A 24,065-nucleotide genomic window follows, 5' to 3' on the forward strand; every position below is an offset into this window, starting at 1 on the left:
AAGGGTTGGGGAAATTATTATGAATAATGAAATAAAACTGTTATGTACGTAGATTCTGATGAAAAAAGGTATTGGAGTGTGAAGCAATTTTCAAGAGAAAGTGACAGAAGCATCACTGACTACGACGAGCCTCCAACCGGTGCTCAGCTCTCTCAGAGGGAAGTCATCAGTAGAGCTCTGCAGATCTGCATTAAGATCTATGTGACTCAGCATATTCTGAATAACATGAGGGGGAAAATATCCCAGTGAAGTGCAAATTTTGTTGACAAACACTGATGGAAGTCCATGCATATGGGAACAAAATAATAAGCCTTAGTATATGTTTTCTGGGTTGTCCAGTATGGACCCAGGAGTTGAATTAAATGACTCTCGTGAAAACCTTCCCACTCAGGCTGTTCTATGATTCTAATGCCACGTGTGAAATAACGGGCTCTGATCTGACCATACCACTGGGAACTATAATTTCAGGATTATAGTCACACTCAGTTATATGATTAAAAACTTATCTGCACACCTACAAAAGAGCAGAAAGAGATGCAGGAAGGGAAGCTCAAATAATCCCCTGCTGGGCTGTTCATCACAAGGCTACCAGAGTGGCACAGTGGCAGGTGGAAACCCAAATGAAGGACTCCTGCCACCAAACTCTTCTCCTGTCCAGGCCCTCCCAGGACAGCCCCAGTGCCCATCCCCGAGTCACATTTCAGACCATATGTGTCCGCTACCTAGGGATGTGGGGTGTATGACAGGATGTGGAGGGGAGCATTTCAGGACTGTATAGGATTTATTATGAAACACTCAGATGTGCAGGGAGACAAACCTCATTCCCTCCATGTAGCCCACTCAGTTTAGTCAAGCACGCAAACCGAGCCTGTTCCAAGAAACACTTAAAACCAAAATCACGTACAAACACATCATTAGCAAAGCAGAGAATGGAGAGATGGAATTTTTATTCAATTAGTCGTGTTTGTTTTTTCTTTAAATGGTGCTAAGTAGGAAAAAGGAGGAAAAAATCAAGAGTATGAATTTCAAACAATTATCTGAAATGTTACAGTTATACCTGAGAAACCTCAGGTGAAACTTTGAGAAGCAACAGAGCCTATTCTCTCCCATCCTCCAGAGAGCAGCCGTAACCTCACAACAGCACTTGTTACTTTTATCTAAAAGGACAGTCTACGCTAAAGACACAGAATCAGCAACTCTAGGCTCAAGTTCAGTGAAGCCAGACAATTCAAATGCCTGCAAGTAAATATGCAATAAAGAGTACTTGAAACAGGAAATAAGCTTTCACAAAACTCACTGTCAGTAATGACAGCATCTCAAAGAACACAACTACGCAACAATGGCTACTGATTGACAACAGTTTTCAACAGACAGACATTAGGTCTGGTGAAGTAAGAGCCCTAGTGCATATGAAGACAGTAAGTGCACACAATAAGAGACCTCAAGAAAAGTAATCTGTTCCCACATCCAAAAATAAAAGGCAAGATAGCACTGATGCCTCGAGAGAAGCTCTGAGGAGGAGGATTTGGGGGTGCCTGTTAATGAAAGACTCAACGTGAGCCAGGAATGTGCTCCTGCAGCTCAGAAGGCCAACCATGCCCTGGGTTGCATCAAGTGATGTGCATCAATGAATCAAGTGGGAGCCTGCTTTGGCAGGGGGGTTGGACTCGATGATCTCTAGAGGTCCCTACCAACCCCTACAGTTCTGTGATTCTGTGAAGTACAATGTGACCAGTGGGTAGATGGAGGTGATTCTGCCCCTCTATTCTGCTCTTGTGAGTCTATCCCTGGGACAAGCTCAAAGCAGTGCACAGAAGTCCTGGAAATGGTCAGTTAGCACTGAGACTCCACCGATAATCCTCACTGAAAGCCTTGACACAGCATAATTCCTACAAGACACAACACGGTCACGTCATCCTAAAAATACAGAGACAGCCTGCTGAAACTGGATTTCCAGCTGAATTTTCTTTTGGTTATAAAACAGAAATGCAACTCAGAAGCAGTTTTTATTTTTACAATAATTTCATATGCGCATCGACATCTGTGTTTGTGCATGCACGCATCTGCATGTATAGTCAGAATGCCATTTTATGCCCTAGTCCTTGCATAAAAACTTTTTAATGTAAAATTTATATACATATACAGAACAAGTCTGACGAATGTGTAGCACTGTTTGGTACTTCTGACAGATTTTATTCTCAGATAACTCTCCCAAGAAAACCTATGTGAGAAGCAGGAGAATGGCATCATTTCTAAGCATCACCCAAGCCTCTTCTTCCCACATCACCTGCAATGGTATATAGGGCTCAACACTTGCATAATAAGAACTCAAGAGCAACAAGGTGACTTCTGTGGCCACAACTGAAACCAGCTTCACATAACCAACCATTACACAATAGAAGCAGGCATGTATTGATTAGATACGTTTCTGACATTCATTTCCACAAAATATTCCATATGAACTTCTGCCACATGCAAGCACTGAAGTCAGTCAAATAGAAACACGACTGCAAATAAGCCCACCCTAAAATCATTATGTTCGAAAGCTCAACATCTCTGTTTTTCAAGTGACACACACATTATTTTTAATCTCTTAAAACAAAGCTAGCAGAAGAGCAACTTCATCCATCTCCTCCTTACTGCGAGAAATACTAATTCTTTCCTGCTTTTGTAGTTAATTATCATTCTAGTTCTGACTCTGATAGTACGATAGAAACTACAAAAATGAAAGCTGATTGAAAACATGAATTTCAAAGCTGTTTTTCCTGAAGGAAAGGAGAATAATTAAAATTTGAATTGCTGAAGCAGATCCTAGCAGAATAATGACAGCAGGTGAAAGAAAGCCCAGCAGAAATCAAGGTAAGAGGATCTGGAGAACAAGACATCCTGCCTAAAGGAGAGATCTGTTAGAAGCAAGACCTTCATTTAGCCACTACAAAAATTACAGCTAAAACAAGCAAGTAACTTGCTCTGTAAGCAATGCACCAGCTCAACTGTTGGATGCTAGTCCCACAATACCGCAGTTCAGTTGCAGTCTGTAAGTGCAAACTCAAGCCGTGCTGAGTTTGCAGCTTTTCTAGCTCAAACCACCAGCAGTAAGCAAGGATGACAGCCGGAGCTAAAGCCAGCAGACAGCTCTCATAGAAGATACCCGTGCGTGGTCTGAACGAGCTGTATTGCAGAGCAGCACCCTGCTCCAGGAACACAGTAGTGCTCAGTATCAGCCCATGGAATAAAGCACTTAATATACTCCAGATTTCAGACAAAGCTTTATGATTGTTATTTAAGCAAATAGTTCAGCTCACTTTAAAGTCATTAGGAAATAAAGACCGATTTTAAACTTTATCAAGCCCTTAACACAGTATACCAGTTAAATTAAAATGTTATTAAACACCGCACACTTGCAGCGTCAAAGACAGCCAGTTCCACCCCTGCACAAAGTGCTTGATTAGGGTTCTTCTCAGGGTTCATCAGGGTCCTTCCCTGGTGAGGTTAGCTTGTCTGACTACCCTACAACAAAGCAGCGTACATGTAAAGACCAGCCTGGAAAGTTTACTTTGCAATATAACAAAGAGCTTTTGCTTGCTCACATAATTGTTAGGATGAAGGAAAAAAACAAACAAACAAACAAGAAAAAAGAAAACAAAATGAGTGTCTTCATTATCATTAGCTCCCACAATGCTGTACTCTCCTTGTAGCAATATCATTTGTCAGTCAGTATTTCTACTGTCAAATTCTTCTTTACTTCTACACCCCTCAGTTGCTGGAGAACCTTGAAGGGTCATTTTCCTGAAGCCACTATTTCAAATAAATGCATCAGCAAAAGGTATACCAGCTTTGAGAGCAACCTGACACAAAACAGTGCCAAGCACACGACTGTGATTTACACAGCCACCATTCCTTAAGCATCATTAATGCTGCTGCAGGGAAATATCTTATTTGCTCCTTTATTTTCTGGCAAATACCACCCTGGCCCTACCTCAGCATTCTTTCTATGACCCAGATGGATGCCATGGATATTAAAACTCCTTAGGTTACAGGAAAAACCAATCCACTTATATATCCTAAAACCTCTGAATCCATATCATTCATATATCTATTCTAGTTAATATCAGCACCAATTACTAGATCTGGCACTGCCTTTATGCACCTCTCACTTACTGGATATTAACTAGTTTAAGCTGAAACGTCTCATGATATCGCATTCAGATTTTAATGGTGAATTCTTTCTGGTTTTATTTTTTAAATACAGAATAGACATTCTAAGGGAAAACACGTGGTTTATATTATATTCTACTTTTCTGGAAGCCTTTTCCTTTGAAAATTTCAGATATTCCACTTTCAGTTCAAGGATGTTAACACTCAGCAGAGAGGTAATCTCTTTATTAGAGACTGGTTTGACTTTCCAGACTTCAAAAACCCCATGTGGCAACATCTGACAGAACTCTCACAGATCTTCATTTGCACATATTCATTAAAGCTCTAATGATGTTTAAAAGCCAACATTTCTGAAGGATCCATCCATTCTGTCGGTGGTTCTGAGAACTAATGGCCAAACAATTTGGGTCAGAAGGAACAAAGAACAAAATACAGAGCCAGCAAGAAGCTGGAATGAGAAAGAAGAAAATGAGGAGCAGACACTTGTCACACAGCATGGAAAACACTGCTAGGGGAGCCAGAACACAGTGTCTGAATGGCTGAGAAGACAGAAGGCACAGGAGCAATTATGTACATTGTTCCTCCTGCCACCCTGCACCACAGCCTCAAGGTAGCCCTGTTTCCTCATAGAAAATCCAGCACCCCAACTTCAAGCAAGACTGATACTACCCTACCTTCCTCTCTCTTCCTCAAAGCTGCATCTCTCCCTGCCCTCTCATACACTCCCCTGCCCTCTGATTACACTCAGAGCTGATCTCCACGTCAATTTTAACATCCCCATGAGTCTAGGTAGTGTGTGCTATTACCAGAGACAGTAGAGTCCCAATCCCTGGTACAAAAGAAGTGAACATAGTGCTAAAGGAACTGGTTTGGCAACGGGACTATGTAGGTCAGGCTGATGGTTGGACTTGATGACTTTGAAGGTCTTTTCTAACCTAGATGATTCTCTGGTTTTACATACAGGTTGACTGCTAGCCCATGCATGCTAGGCATTAGCCTGCCAAATAAAATGGTATCTTAATGACTACCTTACAGATGCACCTCTGCTCTACTCAGCCTCCAGTACATATAAAATTTGTTCAAATTTCTTAGATTGCCACCTCTTTTATAAGCATAGATGACTACAGGCTGAAGGGTTTTCAACTTACAGTTATGCTAATGCCAAGATTTAAGCACCTGTGGTGATGAGAGTTCATTGTAAGCAAACAATAACCCTTGGTGAGATCAAACAACTAAATCCTTTCCTGCCGGGCAGCACAACAATTTGACATGTCTGAGAGCATGAAGTGAAACTCCAAGAGCATATATAAAGCCCTGATTTGTACCACTAGTATTGCCAAGCCACTTTCATTCACATATGTTGTGGTAGCGATCTCTACATTCAGTCCTGAAAAAGCATCCAGAATTTAACAATGTCTAGAGAGTAGCTGATAGCACCCCATTTCTCATGAGGACTTCTGCATACTTCTATTTATTTCCTAGAACAAATTTCCCTCTTCATGCAGTTGGTATAGTGGCTTCTTTTGTAAGCAAAGCCTCTGCTCCATACACTATAGGGAAATGAATATGAAACAGATTTTTCTCCCTCAAACCTGTAAGGCTTCACACATTGCCTGTTTTATTCAGAAGCTCCCCTTTTACTTTAATTACATCTTCCCAAGGCAGAGCAGAGAGTAATGCCAGGTTCCTTTGTGGGTCCTAAGGGAAAATATTTACTAAAAAGGCTCTTTATCAGCTCCTGTTCATACTGGATGTCAAGAATTTTAATTACATTTTTAGCCTTTATCAGAAAGGTTTTGGGTTGGTTGTTTTTTTTTCTTTTCATTAGATAGTTTTCTCCTTGAAAGCTAAAAGTAAGAATACCTCAATTATTTTTTTTTTTTCATGGAAGTTTGCCTTCTTAACATTGTTGAATATTAAGAGGAGACTCTTATTGAATGAAGGGGCTTGACCCTTTATCGTGTAGGAAAAAAACTCACAGGCTGTAGAATTTGTATCAGTTGATCTCATTCCCTGTGTTATCCCTCTAGCAGAGTAAAAACAAGCTTTCAGCCACTTGGTAGGAACTATTTCCTAATGTAACTCTTCCATTCTTAGTACTACCTAACAGTGTAGCTGCTACTTCCAACTCACAGCATAGGATTTCAGCAGGCACCTGCTTCTTTGCCAGATCTTTACTGGACTGAAATCTGTACTAATTGTTCGCCTGTAGGCGACTGCTGTTCCTACCAGCTCCGTTTCAAGCTAACAGGTCAGTTGTTTGGGAGGATTTTATTATACTTGAAATGTAAGTGAATATACTTGCAGCCTTATTTTTCAGAATATCCAAAGCCTTCTCTTTAGAGTGCTCTCCTATTTCCTTACTTCAAGGTGAGCGCTCCAAATTTTGCATCACAAATGTATTACAGAAGGTTACCCAAATTTAACTACAGTATCACACCAATCACAGAGCAAGTAATTTGGATAAGTTCACTAAAAATAATTCAGCACATTAGTTTCTCAGAGACCTTACACATGCCTATGAGCATCTTGCAGTTCAGACCCTTTCCCTCACCCCCCCATCTGCACCCTCAGGCCCTGTCGCTGTCACACAGAGCAGAGCTCCCTGTGAGGAGCTGCAGCCACCATCAGGCCTCCCCTCAGCTCCTCTGCTCTGCTCTGAGCACACCCAGGGACCCCAGCTGCCCCTCCTCATACATCTCACCTTCCAATCACTTCACTATCTTTGTAGGGCACGTTACATGTCTTTCTGTGTAACATTATTAAAATAATGTAAAACTTTTTAATTCTTTACTGTCCAACCTTGATAACGTCCCCTGATGGGGACACCTCATGCACACAAGCCTCCACACAGGATCTTGCTGAATGACTTCTGTCTTTGCTTTCCAGGAGACTCAGCCCAACACAGGAAGCTATTTCACCACAGCTCCTTGCCACCGCATGGAAAACCTCTTTCTGCAAGGACAAATGGAAGCTAACTGCCACGCCAAGCAGTTGCCACCAGCCACAGTGGTAAGCACTGCAAATTCTAACTTCTTAGTAGGAAAAGTTATGGAACAGTCCAACACTTAAGGTACTTTAAGTCCTCAGCTTACACAAAAAAATTATGATAGAAACAAATTGACTAAACACTAACCCATGAACTACTGGCTTCTCTTATTTTAGGGTGAAAGGAAGGAGAAAGCTTAGACTTTTAACTCCAGAATCACACAACAGTTTATCCATGTCTAAGTTTCTGACAATGTTAAAAGCAACATTATCCCATGAAATATTTATGCATTCCAAAACTGATTCTCAAGCATCCCTAAGTCCTTAAGGTCCATATGTTCCCTTTCAGTCACTAATAACATTCACAGTTGCAAGTATAAGGCAGACTACAGAGCTGTAAATGGTAGACCTGCAGCATTACACAGACTAAGGCACTGAGCAAGATACCTAACAAAACTCAAGACTTGTCTTTACACATGTTAAAACAAAGCACTGTAAAGAGGGGGCTATTAGGATAAAACTTAGCATGTCTCAGGGCTCTGGAAAGCTTTAGCAGCTGTGTAGACCTTCTGTGGAACACCAGCATAACTCAGACACTTTAAATAAAAAATATAATACATACCTTTCTAAGTCTTGCCTAAATCCATAGTCATGCACACATGAACTTCCAATGCACAAAAACTAATGTACTGGGGCATCATTCTACCCAGGCAATGGATAGGAGTCAGCGCTTCCCCTTTTGCTACTTACTTATGATATCAGCACCTGACAAAAACTCATTAGTTATAGTTACCAACTGAGTTGGTATCTCTAAAAATTGAAACCAAGGATACCTAACATTTGGGTTAAACAACAGAACTTGGTTAAATTCTGGACAGTCCAGCAATAAACATTTTAATGAGGTTTGGACAGCAGCTGAGAGCCAACTGCTGACTACGCCTGCCCACACACCCTGACACAATCCTGCTGAGTGTGGGAGTGTGTGCCTGCAGCATTTCTTATAATTGTTTTGAGGACCATTTTGCAGTGATTTATGGCACAGCAGTGATTCATGTAGCACAGGTTGAATAACACTAGGCAAAATGACCTTTTCAGTCACTTTCTGGAATTTTTCCTCCTGATTTTATGTAGATGCAGCAGTCTGTCCATACATTCACATAACATTGTAACTATAGGGGAGAAAGTCATAAGAGAGACATGCAACTTATTTAGCTTGTTTTGGTTGTCAATACCATTTTAAATGCATGTTTAAATGGGTAACTCAGTAACAAGGAAGACTTGAAAAAAAAACAAGAAGAAAATGGAAAAATAAGCATAAGAGGGATAGAGAGAATAAAAAGAATAGGTCAGATAGAAAAGGCAGAGGTTCAGGCAGCTTTTGCTATTCTGAAGCAGGAAGGAAAAAGGATGGAAAATCCCCTGGATGAGAAATCTCATGCACAGAATTTCATCAGGAAAATGAAACAAAACACAAAACAACTTTGTGACATCTTAAATCAACAGCTCAAATTGTTCAGAAAGCTTTATAGCTACTGCTGGAAATTCCTCCTTGCTGGCAATTCCTCCTTGCTGGGTGCTAGCTACAAGACAGGCGCTCCTTCCCTGCTACACTGATGAAACAGAGGTCTCTGCCCAGTGCTGCCAAGCACAATCCTTAGAGCTACAAGCCAGGCCAGATAGATTAAACCAAAATGCATACAAGCCACTATATTGATTTATTAATTATTCCTATAAATAATCACTCAGAAAAATGTTCAACTTTTAATACTGCGGTTGCTTCAGGGTTTCCACCCTGCTGCTCGAAGGCAGTGCAGGAACCTTCAAGGCAGGAAGGAGGACCACTGCCAGAGCAGCTCAGCTCTGTCCACTGCTAAGCAGTGTCTTGTATAGCAGTTAACCTCCAGCTAAGGCTAAAAAAAAACGAGGCTAAAATGCCTCCAGGATTTCTGAGCTCTCTGATACCTGGAAAGAAATCCTTCCCACTTTGCCTGCCTCCACCTCTCACTCATCTTCTCAACAGACAACTTAACTGACTGTAATAAAATTAAGATATAGCAATAGTAAATCTACTTTTCATCCCACAGGAAGAAAAACTAAATTTTTAGCCTAAATGATAAGAAAAATGTTAGGTGACTAAAATAAACTACAGCCTTCAATCTCAAGATAGAAGTTACAGAGTTCAAACACAAGCAGGCATATGAAACACAGCAAGGGGAAAACAAAAAATACAGAGAGAGATGGTCAGTCTTATCAGTGATTTAACTGAACTCAAAGAAACACTTGTGGACAAAGTCAGATTCAGTAATTCCAGTTTTCATTAGTTCATGTGAACCAGGAAGGCCTAATAATGGTCTGAACTAGGAAAGAGGGATCTTTAAGAGAGAATACAGAGAAGCATTAAGAATCAACACGAAAGAGGGATGACTGATGAGATTAAAATACATCCTGATCATGTAAAAGTATTACAGAATAACAAAGAGAAGAGCTACATGCTAAGGAGAGCAGAGAAGAGCTCTGCTCAAAGAAGAGCAGTGGTCCAAAAGCAGGAGGGAGGACAGGCTTGTGAACAGTGGGATGGAGAACTGCAGAAATACAACAGAGGTGCATCGGGACCTGCAACTGTACCCTGGGTTCCAGTCCCACAGCTTCAGAAAATACATCAACTATACAGGTGTGTGTAAAGGCTGAGTAGTGGGTCCAGCATGCCTTGCCATAACGCGCACAATACAGCAGTGACAAAGGTGAGGACATAGAATCATAGAATTACCCAGGTTGGAAAACACCTTGAAGATCATCAAGTCCAACCGCAGTCTAACCAGAACCCTAACTCTAAAAACCCTACACTAAATCATATCCCTGAGTACTACATCCAAACGGCTCTTAAACACAACCAGGGATGGCGATTCAACCACCTCCCTGGGGAGCCTATTCCAGTACTTAACTACCCTTTCTGTGAAGAAGTTCTTCCTAATATCCAACCTAAACTTGCCCTGGCGCAACTTGAGGCCATTTCCCCTCGTCCTGTCACTTGTCACTAGTGAGAAGAGACCCACCCCACTCTCACTGTAAGAACCTTTCAGGTACTGGAATTGAATAACTTCTGGAAGCGAATAACTTCTGGCCTGACTACGGTCAACAGACCATTCATCAGAATTACCAGGTAACAACTTGAATGCTTTCTTCATACAGTACAGAATTAGATACTGAATTTCATTCTCACACAAATCCAGATAGCAAACTACAGTCATTTATAGACATGACAAACATACTCACTTTATAATAGCAAGTAATAAAACATTAGGCACTTCAAATGTAATACAGTTTCTGAAACTTCAGGGCAATATTAGAGGTTACTGCCTTGAAGCACCAAAAACAGACGTGGTGATGAAGAAAAGCCCGCATGCTGTGCTTGTAAACACTGGCACTACCAGCAGAGGTGCCCCACTGTCCCTGCTGCTGAAATGCACCACCCACTGCTCTTCTGTGCTCACATCCACCATTTGGTCTCCAGAAACATTCAGCAAGCATCAATGAATGTCAACGGGTGCAGTTTCTTCCACATGGAGAAGCTCAGTGCTACACCTTCAATTCATCCACACTTCCATGTCAGACATCATTGTGTCAGAGAGCCTCTCTGCTGCCATCTGTCACAAGGAAACAAAATGGAAGAGGATATAGGTGGGAAGGTTCAGCTTCTACTGCTGTACCACAAACAGCCGCCACTGACATCACGGGCCAACATAATAAAATTGGAGGCAGTACTTCTGGAGCAGCCCTTGGAATATAGCTAAAAAGTATCAAATGTCAAAATATATACTGTGATGATATTTATTCAAACGCTTCACAGCAGCAGCAGAAAAACGGTGGAAGTGCAGGGGAAATAATTAAAGCTCTTTCAAACAATTTCACCCCATGCATTTTTGCTGATTCCCAGGTTTAAATGGCCTAATCTGAATTTGAGTGAATAAAAATTAGAAACACTTTTTCAAAACAAGTCACGTCCTGAATCTCAAACTGCATTTTTAAAGTCGATACTGTGTATACAGAAGCAGATGAAGAAAACACCAGAGTTTTAACTTGCGCTTTTCTCTCCTCAAAGTGACATTTTGTTGGTATTTCTTAGAATAGGCAAATATTATCTCATCTCTTTGCATACTGTAGCACAATTGCTATTTACTGTATAGCTTTTTGCAATTTTATTTTCCCCCCTTTTTTTCCTTCCCTTTTTTAATAAAACATGCTATGAAGAAACATTATTCAATCTGGAATTCTTACTTCTGCCAATTTAATAAGGCTTCTGCCTGTTTGCCTAATTGTATTTTTCACTGTGCCTGCACTTTGCCTTCAAGATCCAAATTCCCCCCATAGCTTCCCTGATTCACAGCAACCTTGAAACATCACAGAAAAATAATTATATAGAAGTAAAGAAGTAGAATATAGCTGAACGCAGAGCCTCGTGTAAAAAAATATTTGCTTTGCTTTGTTATACCAGGTGATACACACAGCGTAAGGAAAGCCAAAATGTGGTCATGTGGAAAGAAGATAGCAGCTATCCAGGTCAGAGAGAAAACAAGTGGCAAATGCTTTGCATTATTACACAGTACCAGGGAAGCAACTGAGATAGGTACATCAACATCAATACACAGCCCCAAAAGCTCAGTAAAGCAGAAATCATTGGGGAAAATTCAGCTCTGAAACCTAAAGGTGCCGAGACAAACCTCAGAAAGTCTCCAGCATAGTTCCATTCAACATATAAGGCCAGCAGGAGGAAGGGTAAACGTGACCAGCTCCATCCACCACTCTCAGACAGACTTGGTACTATTCTGCACTTGTTGATGTTCCTTGCCATACACATCTCAGTATAAATTCAAGACACGCTGACATGAAGAAAGAAAAAAAGGCTCCTCCACCTCTTCTGTTCACTTGGACTCATAGATGATCAGCAGCCACACTCTGCAATAGCAGATCACAAGCTTGCTCTCGGAAGATCAAAAAAGCAAAAGTGCTTTTGTTCTTGTCTGCATTTTATGCAGCACCTCAGTTCAAGGGGAAAGATGACTTCATTATGAAAATAATAACTCCCCCCCTCCTTGATTGGGCATTAATGTTCAAAAGATGTTCCTTGAGGAGTGTTGTTTTTCTCAGAGAATCTTTCTGCAAACACACTGAGATGCACCAGTAGAGCAGGGAGCTTAGCACACAAACAAACAAATCTGCATATGCTTTAATGACTTACACACCAATAAACCTTAGCACGGCAATGGTGAAGTCTGTTTAGAGACAAACCTACAAGAACGTTCTGTTATCAGGAATATTATTTGTCTAATTGACTTAAAAGTTATGGAACACTGGAAGAGGTTTAGTGTTATATTGCGGAACAATGTTGTTTTTACTCAACCTTTTTATTATTCAGCTTTCTTCATGTATACTGCAGGAATGCAGTTTCCATTTGATATCGGCCACTGGCTCCTGAAGACTTGCAACCCTTGTGATGCATTTTATTCACACAAGCACATCTTTTCACCCAGAACAAATACCTCTTTTTTCTCTGGTCATATTTTCTAATCAACTATTAAAGAGTAATCTTGTAGCATTTCTGTGTATAGAAATAACTACAGCTTGTGTAAGGGCTCTACCGACTCAATGAACAAGGCATGGGAGAGTTCAAACTGCAAAGCAAATGAACAAGGCATGGGAGAGTTCAAACTGCAAAGCAGACATCTGCTTATCTGCTGTGTTGTTATAACAACCACCCCCCTGACTCAATTTTCTTACAAAAACCTCAACACTTACTTGGTTGTAGCAGAGGAAGACAGTTTATTAACAGCCAATGCTGAAACACACCAATGAACATAAAGTTGCCTCCCATGAGGACAGAGCAGAGAACATTAAGATTTGTCTGGGAGTATTTTCTAACTTCCTTTGAAAAGGTAATATTTCCATTATTACTTAGATTTCAGTAACACATCCCAGATGGGAAAATATTTTCAAAGCAGTCAATATATCTAAAGTTCACACAAACAGAGACTGGAATGCATAGACAAAGTAGCAATGATTACCCAAAACCATGCCCATTTTCCTACCTAAGAATTAAGGTATGAAGCACAAAACTGCATCGCTGCTATTCCTCCTCCAAGCTTCTCTGAAGGACAATCCACAGCAACAGCTCCACAGTATTTAGAGCCTTCTTTCTCAAGACGTTATCCTCTCATTCCTTTGGATGCTTCTGGAATCTCACATGGGATGAAATAACACAGAAGTGGCAGCTGTCCCAAATGCCAACAGCTCAGATACCTGGATGACATAACAGAAAGTTCCCACCTATTTCAACCACAATGCTACTCTATTCTGTAAATTGATTGCTTCTGCTTCGAGGGCTGTTCTACTTAAATAAGAAAAGGGAAAAATCGGGGTTTTTTGAATCCACACATGGAAGACAAGCTTGGAAAAAAAACATCCTTCAGCATCTTCACCCTGCCAAAGACTCTTCCTCCTTTTCTGGTACATAACAGCCTTTCTGTGATAATGAATCAGGCAACTCCAAAAACACACTTGGATCTCAGAGCTGTTCTCATCAATAGCACGTGCCACTTCAGGTGGTAGAGCTGCTGGCTCTGATCATACCTTCTTGCCTATTACTTGTATGCACGATGAGACACCTTACAATGAATGGAAAACATGTTTTTTCCACCATAAAGAAAAGAAGAAAGTATGTTATTGTTAAACACATTTAACTTTGCTTCCAACAAATATGAAAAAGAATCAAAGGAATACCACTAAAGAAATACATATGTTACATATTGAACAGGAAAAAACACTTTGAATCAAAAAGAGAAAAATTATGACCTTTTATATCTCTTCTCTGGCTCTTTCTCCCACAGAACAGATACAGGCATTAGTATCGCAAGAATGATCTTTAATTAAACAAAATAAAGAGTTTCTTTTTATAATTAGCCTTTGATCCAGTTAAGCACATAACTTATGAGCCTAATTTTAAGCACTTTGACTTCAAAAGGATTATCCATTCTCAAGTATCATCCACTTAACTGCCAAAGGTTTCAGTGGCCTCAACTTAAAGATCATTCTAAGATTGGCATCAAACGAATTGGCTCCATGTGCATCACCCATTCAAACAGTTAGAGCCTAGCACTTTCCCAAGCATTGTGATCTAATCCAGAAAAACATGTATTTTTAAATTCATTGCTGGCTGAAGGAGTTTGTGAAGGCCAGATTACTGACTCAGTCCTTCTATGTGCCTACTCTGATGATAAACATCTCTCTGACAAATCACCAGTTCATGACAAATTTTTGTTTTTCTTGTAGTCCTTGGCGTGCTATTGAGGCCAAATACTATCACAAAACACAGCTTGCGAATTTCAGGAACAGAACTTCACCTATGCTCCTTCATCCATAGAGTGCGCCACAGAAGATGTCTTATAAATGCGATCGAAATGCGTATCTTTAACATTGCAAACCCTAAAACGCATGTAGCTTTACAACCCCATGTATCATAACTGCACAGAAATGATCAAGGCAATATAAAAGAAATTCACATAACTGCATAAAATCCAGAGTCTGCAATTAGAACATTCAAAAGTTCCACATAAACACACTGAATGAAACAGTGTGGAACTACACAACAATAACAAAGAGTGATGGAAGAGGAAGGAAATGTCCAAACTCACCTAATGTACATTAAGAGCTGGGAAAAACAAAGTATCATAAAACAATTTTTTTCAGATGACCTGGAACTCCATAAATCAACTTTGAGGACATTTCCTATATTTAAGCCACCTTCCCAAGGAGGTCATCATAAGATACTAAGAGGTGGCTCTTTAAAATGCCTCAAATTACTTGACAAAAAAGCAATATGTGCATAGGAGTACAAGTCACAGCTTGCCTATCGCTCTGCTCTTCAACAAAAGCAGAAAATATAATACAGGGCCAGCAGCTGAACCTTCTTTTTACTTGGTTTGAAAAATTTATATTGAATGGCAGAAGGTCATTCATCTGAAAATTAAGGCTCTTTTCATATTTAAGTCTTCTAAAAGGCATGAATCAGTTCACACTAAATATTTAAACAAATAGCAGTGAACACATCTAAAACGTACCTAAGCAGAATGATGAGCTATTACAATATATAGCATTTCCATTGGGATCTATGTTTTTAATGTCTTGTTTCTTTAAACAAATGCAGGTGTGGGTACATGCCTAAATTTGTGGACACTCAGGCAGATGAGAGATTTCAAATATCTTTAGGCTTAGTACATTCAAATAAGGCACAGGAAAGAGGAGAGACCAGAAGAAAAGCCAGAATCAGTGCATCATTTTTCCCAACATTAGTAATGACAGAAAACCCTGGGAACGCTAAAACCAAATAATGTTCAAATAAATGAAGAATGAAAGTTAAGTTACAAAATGTATTAGTTCAATCAGGTCACACACAAGAAAACTCACCAGCCGTGTTTTAACACTGTGCTTGAAGCGTGACGACGGGGTTGGTTTGGGCTTTTTGCTACTAACAGTATATTTGAGTCCAGTAAGTTATTGACTCACAAGAGCCACAACTATAAAACTCCTGAATTAGCCTTCTGTCATCCATATAGGTTTTTGTGCCCATAGACCTCTCTCCCCTCTCCATACAGAGGCACGTACCCCAGCTCAAAGCATTTCATCAACTGCTTCACTTATAACATGCAAATCCGGCAAGTTTATCAGGCTCCTTCACATTTTGCAAGCAGCCCTAGTAAGAGGTGAAGTTAAAAGCATTGCAAATTAGCATTTCAGAATATGTTTCTGAAAGAGAGGAGATTCCTTTTATTCGATCTACCAAATCTACAATATACGTATAAACTGTACACCAAAACCTGGTTAAAGCCTATGTCTCACCTACTGTTCATCTGGTTTGGAAAGATTATAATCAGAAGAAAAACCGTTGAATAACTTACAGGCATATTCCTCACAAAACAGGAAACTTTAACATTGGTTATGTCCAAATCTCACCGCATTCACAAACAGCAGAAACATAAAAACAAGAAAGAATAAAGCTGGCAGAAATATACGCGAACAAGGCGACATATCTTTGGGCAGTAGCTTTCCCTAACTTTTCAGAAGAGACCTTGGACTAATAAACGGCCTCTACTAGCAAATACAAGGACTCGGTACATTTGCTGGCACAAGTAAATTAACCTCCAGAATACAGCAGTCTCATCCGTTCTGTAGGCACTGAATCTCCCTCCCCAGAGTATTCTCTGTGTGACTACCACTGTAGTTTTTGCCCAGCAGTTGTATAAATAACCCGCTCCTATCTCAAAAACAACACAAATGCTTCATTGTTTGTCATTGAACTTAATTATTTTTTTCTCTGTCTGAATAGCACGCTGTTTCTCTACAGCCTTGTCTCAGAGTTAAGTCCCAATACTAGCACAATGACAGGAGCACAGGAGAGGACAACATTCTACCAGTTAGCAATGTTTTAGAGATCAGTTTGGAGATTGCAAGGGGCAGTTGGGAGCTTGATGCAATTCACTTATTGGAACCATCCTGGCCTAGATCAGATGCCAAAACACACCTCTGGCTGCTCTGATCTCATCACTGATCTTTGGTGAATGGGAGCTAGCAGCAGTAGTGAAAGACAAAAGCAGAGCTGTAAGCTCATCTTTCCAACAGTACAAAGGACACTGTATTCAGACCAGAGGCAATAATGCAAAGAGAAAAATATAATCTAAGAAGTCTACAGGTGTGTTACTCAGGTGTTCATAAGAGTTTTTCATGAGCTCTCCCACTAGCAAACCCTGAAAGAACCGCTGCTCTGAGCCACAACAGTCACCGCTCACAGGGACCCAATGCACCTTCCTTCTTGCTGCCTACATTATCCCCCCCATGCATTATCAACCACTGTAGAAGTCTGTCTCAGTTTAAAACCATTCCCCCCTTGTCCTATCACTATCCACACTCATGAACGACTGTTTCCCTTCCTGTTTATATGCTCCCTAAGAGTACTGGAAGGCTACATGCCTGTCCTTCTCAATTCCTGCAGTAATTTCCAAAGTAAAAAAGGGAACAGCATTCCATATAAAATATCACTAGTCTCCTTCTTTCAAACATCCTCTTATAACATTATACACAATAAGCAAAGAATTTTGCACCACAGTGCACCTAACTGGTAATGTAGAATTAGTGAAAAAGCAGAAATAGCACCAAAAATGACTTTTTAAAAAGCATTAGCTCATCAGCTTAATTCAGAGCCATAAAACCTGGCTGCCCGCACTACAGGACAAGCCAGAACAGTCTGTGTTGCCCAGCTACTCAGTACAGCTTGTGCCAATGGAAAGAGAAAGGAAAAAAAAAATCAGTAAGGTGACACAGTAATCAAGATTATTTGCATCCAGCATAAATGGTACCAACATAATCCAACACAAATGAATTTCATAGGGCAGCACACTCAATTTGCCAAACTTAAATACTGAGCAGGTGATCCCAACTGTCCTCACGCAGGATGCTGGCACATCTCATAAGTCTGTTTTTGCATAGTCAGGACAGATGGTGCACTGACATTTTGACGGACATAAATACAAATGACTTAGGAAGAACATTCAAACAACACTGAATTTCACAGGCGTGATCATAAGAACCTGTGCTGACTCGGTGTGGGATTTTTTTCCCCTTCCTGTAGACACTAGCAGGATTAAACAGGGATCAGATACAAGCAATCTGGAGAATGTGGACTATCAAGACATGCCTACTGCAGCCACTTGAGTAACACAGCCTTGACCATTCCTCATGGAGAACCACGAGCATTGGTAGCTCAGTCAGTTCTGAATGATATAAAAAAGCAAACAAACAACAGCGGAGCAAAGTAGGAATGTGCTGAGATTCAAGGAAAGTTGTCTGCTTCTGAATTACTGAGGGAACACAAACCGTGCTTCAGGTTACGCTTCCCTGTGAAGTACAAGTGCACAGGAAATTCTTTCATCAAGAACTCGTGCTTAGAGCTGATGCTCTTTACAGCTCCCAGACACCTGCAAAAGCAACTGTGCCCATTATCGACAAATATTGTTAGTGCTTCCAATTGTACACGTTGCTGTTCTTTGAGAGAAGCTGGAGCGTTTGCTGCCACATCAATAAATCATTATTCATTGCTAGTAAATTCCCAGACCGAATCTAATTCTCCATTTTTAATGAACATGAGCAAAAACTGTTTTGCTCTTGGAGAAAAAAAAAAAAAAAAAAGAAAAGAAAAAAAAAAATGCAGCCAGTATATCACATCTTTTTTTCTGTATGGGGAAAAACCTGCTTATGATCCAGACACAGTAGATGGTCATCTCCCAGCATTCAGGAAAGGCTGCATCTTCATGAAGATTCTGAAAGTTACTGAATTATTTTAACACTTCAGATCATAAAATGCTGTTGATGTGACTGTGCAAATCACCAGAGATATAAACGGTTTTTGCTTATTCTCCATTCCTTTCATGCTAAAAGGACACAGGGGAGCAATCACCACCTCTTTCTCATCCCTGTGTCTTGGACCCAGCTGGTTATAAGAAGGAATGAAGAAGTCAACGCAGCTCCTGTGTCCTCTGCATGCTGAGTGTCACCCTATCCTACTCATCCAGAGCAGTAAGTGACCTTCCTCACTGTTCAGGCTATCAAGTGAAGAAAGACCAGCTGTGCAGGATTCATTTGACTTCTGATTTGACTTTTTGGGAAGCACATGACACATTGCGGTGGTCTCACCCTCATGGGCAGATGAGCTCCACCACACCACTCCCACTGCCCCTCCTCAATGGAACAGGGTGAGAAAACACGGTACTAGAGGGCTCAAGGGTTGAGATACGGACAGAAACATCACTCATCAAGTATTGTCACAGACGAAATAGGCACAGCACAAAGAGATTAATGCAATTTGTTTCCCGTTCACAACTCAACAGAGCACTGAGAACTAAAAGCAAGCTAACAACTTTCCCTCATCTACCTCTACTTTGCCTCCCCTCAAGCATGCAGGGGAACAGTGAGCACTGGCTGTAGTCGGCCGATAGCACTTTGTATCCACTGCTCCTCCATGCTCTCTGCTCCGCTCAGAGGGCACCCCTGCAGGCACCAGCTGCCAAAATCTTCCCACATAAACCCAGGGCACACATATGAGACAACAGATAAAGAAACACAGAAAGCCTTTGAACAATACTTCCAGACCCAATTTTCCCAACATCCCAAAGTCAACCGGCTGCAAGCACCAGGTCTTCAGCTTGCTTTCTTCAGCTTCTGAGGTCTCACTTAAGCCCAAGAAGGATGAGTTTCCTCTTACCTTATTAGGCCTCAGCTTACAGACAATGAACAACTACCCTCATCCTTTTGCGTTGAAACATAAGCTAATATTTTTTAACTTGCATCCAGGAAGAGCACAAAGCATATCCCCTGCTAAAGCTGCCTCATTTGATCGAATGTAAGTTGCTAAGCTTCAATAACACAATTAAGTCTAATAACAGGACAGTATCTCTCACTTATCTAAGAAAATGATTATCTCCCAGTTTAAAATAAGCAGACAAGCTCACACAGCAGCGAGCTCAGAGACAGACATACGTTGTCACAACATCTTCCATGAAAAGCACACGGGCTTTGTATTTGAGGCAAGATTCACAAAGTAATGTGTATTCTTTAATCCTTGAGTGCAGGGCTTTAAAATGTTTCCTAGATTTCAATTTATTTCCCTGGCCAAAAGAAATTAAGAGGTATAAATGGATGGGCAGGAGAATAAAAAACGTTGTCTTTCCTTCATCCTCAAAATAACCAGGCTACTGTGCTGAGAACAGAAGCAGAACATCTACGGAGGGCATACTAGATTTAAATAATAATAATAACCTGGTTTTATCGGCAAGATCAAAGTATATACTTAGATGCGTTCTTATAATTAATAACCATGTACATTAAGGGATGCCAAGCAGCCCCTCGGTGAAAACACAAAATATGCAAAGCTTATTTTCTGTACTCCTGTCAAACTTGATCAGTTATAAGGTTGAATCAGGAGTTCCATAAAATACCTTCATTTAACTTGACTGGAAGGGATAACGAGCAAAATTAACTCTGGGAACATTTTTCTTCTCAAAGTATTTGCTCAGATGTCACCTCAAGGAGCATTTCAGTTGGTTTATAACAGGATTAGATTGGCGTCAAACAAAAAAGAAATCACACTGCGCCATTTTGAGAGACGCAGAGTATGGGGGTGGTACATGCCGTGTTGTTCTCCTTCACTCATCAGGGTGTCAATGTTTGCCAAGGTGAATTAACAGTGTTGACCGCTTCTGTGTTATACCATTTTAGGACAACTGGCCAATTTCCATTAGCAAAATTCTTGTTTGGTCAAGTTTTTGGATAAGCTCCATTTCAGCGCAGGGCTTGAAGGAACTACAACGAAGGGCTGAGCAAAGGACGTTTTGAGGCAAGCATTCAACACAGAAGAAAAGCTCTGAAGCAAGGAAGGGGCAAACAAGGATAGTGATACGCTACAATAACCCTGCTCAGAGCACGCAGCACACCCATGCATTGGCATCATTGTATCCAATATCCTGACAGCTCTTCCCATAAAAATAATGAAGTTTCGTAGACATTTTGTTGAGCAACATGCAGCTGCGCACTAGGTGACACAGTAGCCATCTGACACGTTCCCAAAGCAATATTGTACCAAGGGAGCTTCCCATTCCACAGCACCATGGGGATACACCTGACTCTGAGGTACCCACTCAACCCCCACAGCTGCTCTAGCAAAGCCACCCACCTCTCAGCCCCACATTTCAGTGCTCACCACTGTTCTCCTTCCCACAGCCAGGGACAGGTGCACAGACAGCTCTATACGGACACATGTGACAGCCAAACTCTCCTTCCCCCTTCTCACACCCTTCCAGCACCCTCTCCTTTTCTGTTTTCAACCTGCTGCTACAATATCTAGACCTACACTTGAAATTAAGGCTGTGCACTAACACTGTTACGACAGAGAAGATGTATGTGGATCAGGGGATACAATAAAGCTGAGACTGAAGAGTAGAGCCATGGAAGACACACAGATGAACCAGGATTGTTAAACTACTCACTAGTTTACCACTTTTGATCACTGGCATGAGCTGACAGAGGGATGCTGGGCTGTCATACAGCCAAAGTACTGCCACTGTCCTACTGGCATCTGCAGGGTTCAATGCAGATGAGCTCCTTGCACTGAAGGGATAAAAATATTCTATGTATGTATTATTATTCAATATCCACCAGAACCTGGGACAGATAAATGGATACTTCATATCCCATATACCGCCGTGCTTCTATGTGACATTCTATAATGTGAAGTGTATGTGTTTTATATCCAGTGCTATTCCATACATAAATCACAGAATATTGAAAGATGGATGCAATTTTTGTTTAAAACAACAGCACTGACATTCACCAAAGTCCCTCATAGCACAACGCAACTCAAGTGCTCTGCAGAGCATCGGAATGGAAATATGTTCCAGAAACAGCAGAGGGGGATGTTAGCACAACTGGCTCTGAACCAGAATTTAACCGTATCTGTAATTGCCTTTTAACTCCATGCCATGCTAAACTTCTACATTAGCTAAAGATATACCTTCAATTCATTACTGCACTGGTCATTTTTCTGGCTAGTTTGAAAGCTTTATTTCATCTATCCTTTATGGCCAAGGACAGTTAAATTCAGTGCTGATTAACAATTTGGACCATTTTATATATATATATATATATATATATATATATATATATTAATATAAAGAAGAAGAGTTCCCGTAACTGGAGCTCTGCTCAATGATTAGCTAAACTACAACACCATGCAATGAAACATACTTCAGGAAGTAATCATTTACTTCAGGCACAGAAGAGCTCTTTTATTTACACAGCGGAAACAGAGCAACGAGAAGCATCACAGTGCTAACGTTATTGTAATATAAACCTATCCACTTCCAAACTGAAAAGGAAAGATTAAATAAGCGTATTAACAGACAGGAATGGTTAAGAAACCAGTGTTCTAGCCAGCATTAGACCCATCAAAGCCTTGACCACTGCTTGCTTCCAGCAAAGATGAGCACAGCTCCCGACACATCCTTTATGTGGAATGAAAGGAGAAAATCTTCCCCATTTCTGACGTGCACAGATTAGACCCTCTTTAAAGTTTCCCCATCTGTAAAAGCATCTGATACATTCTGACAACTGTCTTCTATCCTGCTGCTGCGATTCCTCAGCTGCACAGACATTCCTGACGTGAAGACATTCAACCTCACATTTCAGTAGTGACCGCATTTTCTAAGGAGAGAGACAAAACAGCTTCTCGCAGGCGAGATACCTGCTCCCACCTCACTTACTATTTTGATTACGTCATATGTTTGCCAGCAGCCGCCCCTTAAGGCAGGACTTACAACAAGGAGCAGGGCACAGCTCCGAGGCAGTCCACCTCCAGCACAGGAACACAGCACTTTCACAGAGCAAACCAAACCTCCTCTTTTTTTTGGTCAATTTCTGTTCGTAGCAGGACAATTTTCTCTCCAATAAGGCAGCAGATATAAAATGACTGTCCTACTTCACGGCTTCGCACGCTGCCATGGAACGTGAGGGTCTGAAGCAGGTGGAAGAGGATGGGCAGACCTGGAAGTTCCCAAACGTAGATACACCGACCCTTTTCCCTCTGACTTACACAGACCGTAAGGCAGAGCCATGATAACCTCCGGAGGTAGAAGCCTTCTTTGTGGGGAGGACCGAGTCACCCGCAAACAGAACCTGCTCACTCTGAACAGTGCCCAGGAACACGCAGCCAGGGCTGGGAGACCCGAGACCGCCCCTCGGCCGCCGTCTGTCCGTGTTGGGCTCAGCAGGACCCCGGCAGTGCCCGGGGATGCGCGGAAGGCACGGCCCCTTTCCCCGCAAGCAGAGGCGGGGAACCCACCGCTCCCGGGCGGGGGTCGCTGCCCCACGCTGGGAAGTTGCACGAAGTGGCGCTGCTCACCCAGGAGCCCGGCTCGGGGCCGGCAGACAAAAGTTAGTTGCCACCAGCGGAACGGAGCCCCGACCCCCGCAGCCACCGCCCCCGGCGCCGCTCTCCTTCCGCGGCCGCAGGAGGCTCGGGGCCGCCCAGCACCGCCGATGCAGCAGCAGCCCCTCACCCGCCCTCCTCCCTTCTTCTCTTTCCCCGAGCTCTCACCTCGCTCCTGCTCGGCTTGCAGGCAGATGGGGATGTTCTTCTTCCAGCCCGGCATGGCTCCGCGCGTGCTGCTCAGTGCGGCGGGGCGCTCATGGCTGGGCGGCGGGAGGCGGGGGGAAGCGGGGATCGGGCGGGCAGCGCGGAGGGGCGGCGGCCTCGCGAGGGGGAGGGGAAGGGAGGAGAGGGGAGGGGAGGCGGCGGAGCCTGAGGGACGCCGAGAGCGGGGCGGGCTCCCCTCGGTTCAGCCGGGGACAGGAGAGGGGCGAGCGGAGGAGGGATTGTGGGAGGGGGAAGCGCGGAGGGACGGAGGTCTCAGCTGCCCCGTCAGGTGGGGCGGGGCGGGCGCCTCCAGGTGCGGCCTTGCTGCAGCCCGCTCCCCTCAGCCTCCTGACCTAAAGGCCTCAGATCTTACCACCAAAATTGTTCCTACACTGCCATGACCTAAGAGCAGACCAGCGCTACAGCAATTAAATGTTCCACTTATATTTTACCAAAAATAAAGTAATAATTAATAAAAGAAACCAACCTATGGAGTGTCGGGTTTGACTTATCTAAAATAATGATAGCAATGTGATGCCTCATTATTATTATTTTCCCTAGGCACCTCTGGAGTTGGATGGCTGTATCTGCTTCCCTGTGCCTAGCAGTTATGTTGGGATTCTTTTTTGCAGTAATCTCCCATTTATAGAAATTATGCCATTTTACATTGTCTAACAGCCATTCGTGAGTC

At 42.0% G+C, this 24,065-nt stretch overlaps 1 protein-coding gene across 10 annotated transcripts in view; it reads right to left on the reverse strand.

Annotated features, from left to right (window-relative positions):
- GRIP1 (glutamate receptor interacting protein 1) overlaps window positions 1-23,622 on the reverse strand; it is a 278,059-nt gene extending 254,437 nt beyond the window's left edge. For 7 of the 10 annotated variants that reach the window (XM_085514711.1, XM_085514690.1, XM_085514661.1 and 4 more), the window contains exon 1: window positions 23,336-23,622. In XM_085514711.1, the coding sequence (XP_085370837.1) occupies window positions 23,336-23,390 (55 nt within the window). In that variant the 5' untranslated portion in view covers window positions 23,391-23,622. The remainder of the gene's footprint in view (window positions 1-23,335) is intronic. The other 3 variants (XM_015856439.3, XM_085514673.1, XM_085514682.1) reach the window with 3 other exon arrangements.
- Between the last annotated feature and the right edge of the window lie 443 nt (window positions 23,623-24,065).

Source organism: Coturnix japonica, chromosome 1 (assembly GCF_054131305.1).
Source record: "Coturnix japonica strain WE chromosome 1, WE-NBRP24, whole genome shotgun sequence".
Lineage (NCBI taxonomy): Eukaryota > Metazoa > Chordata > Aves > Galliformes > Phasianidae > Coturnix > Coturnix japonica.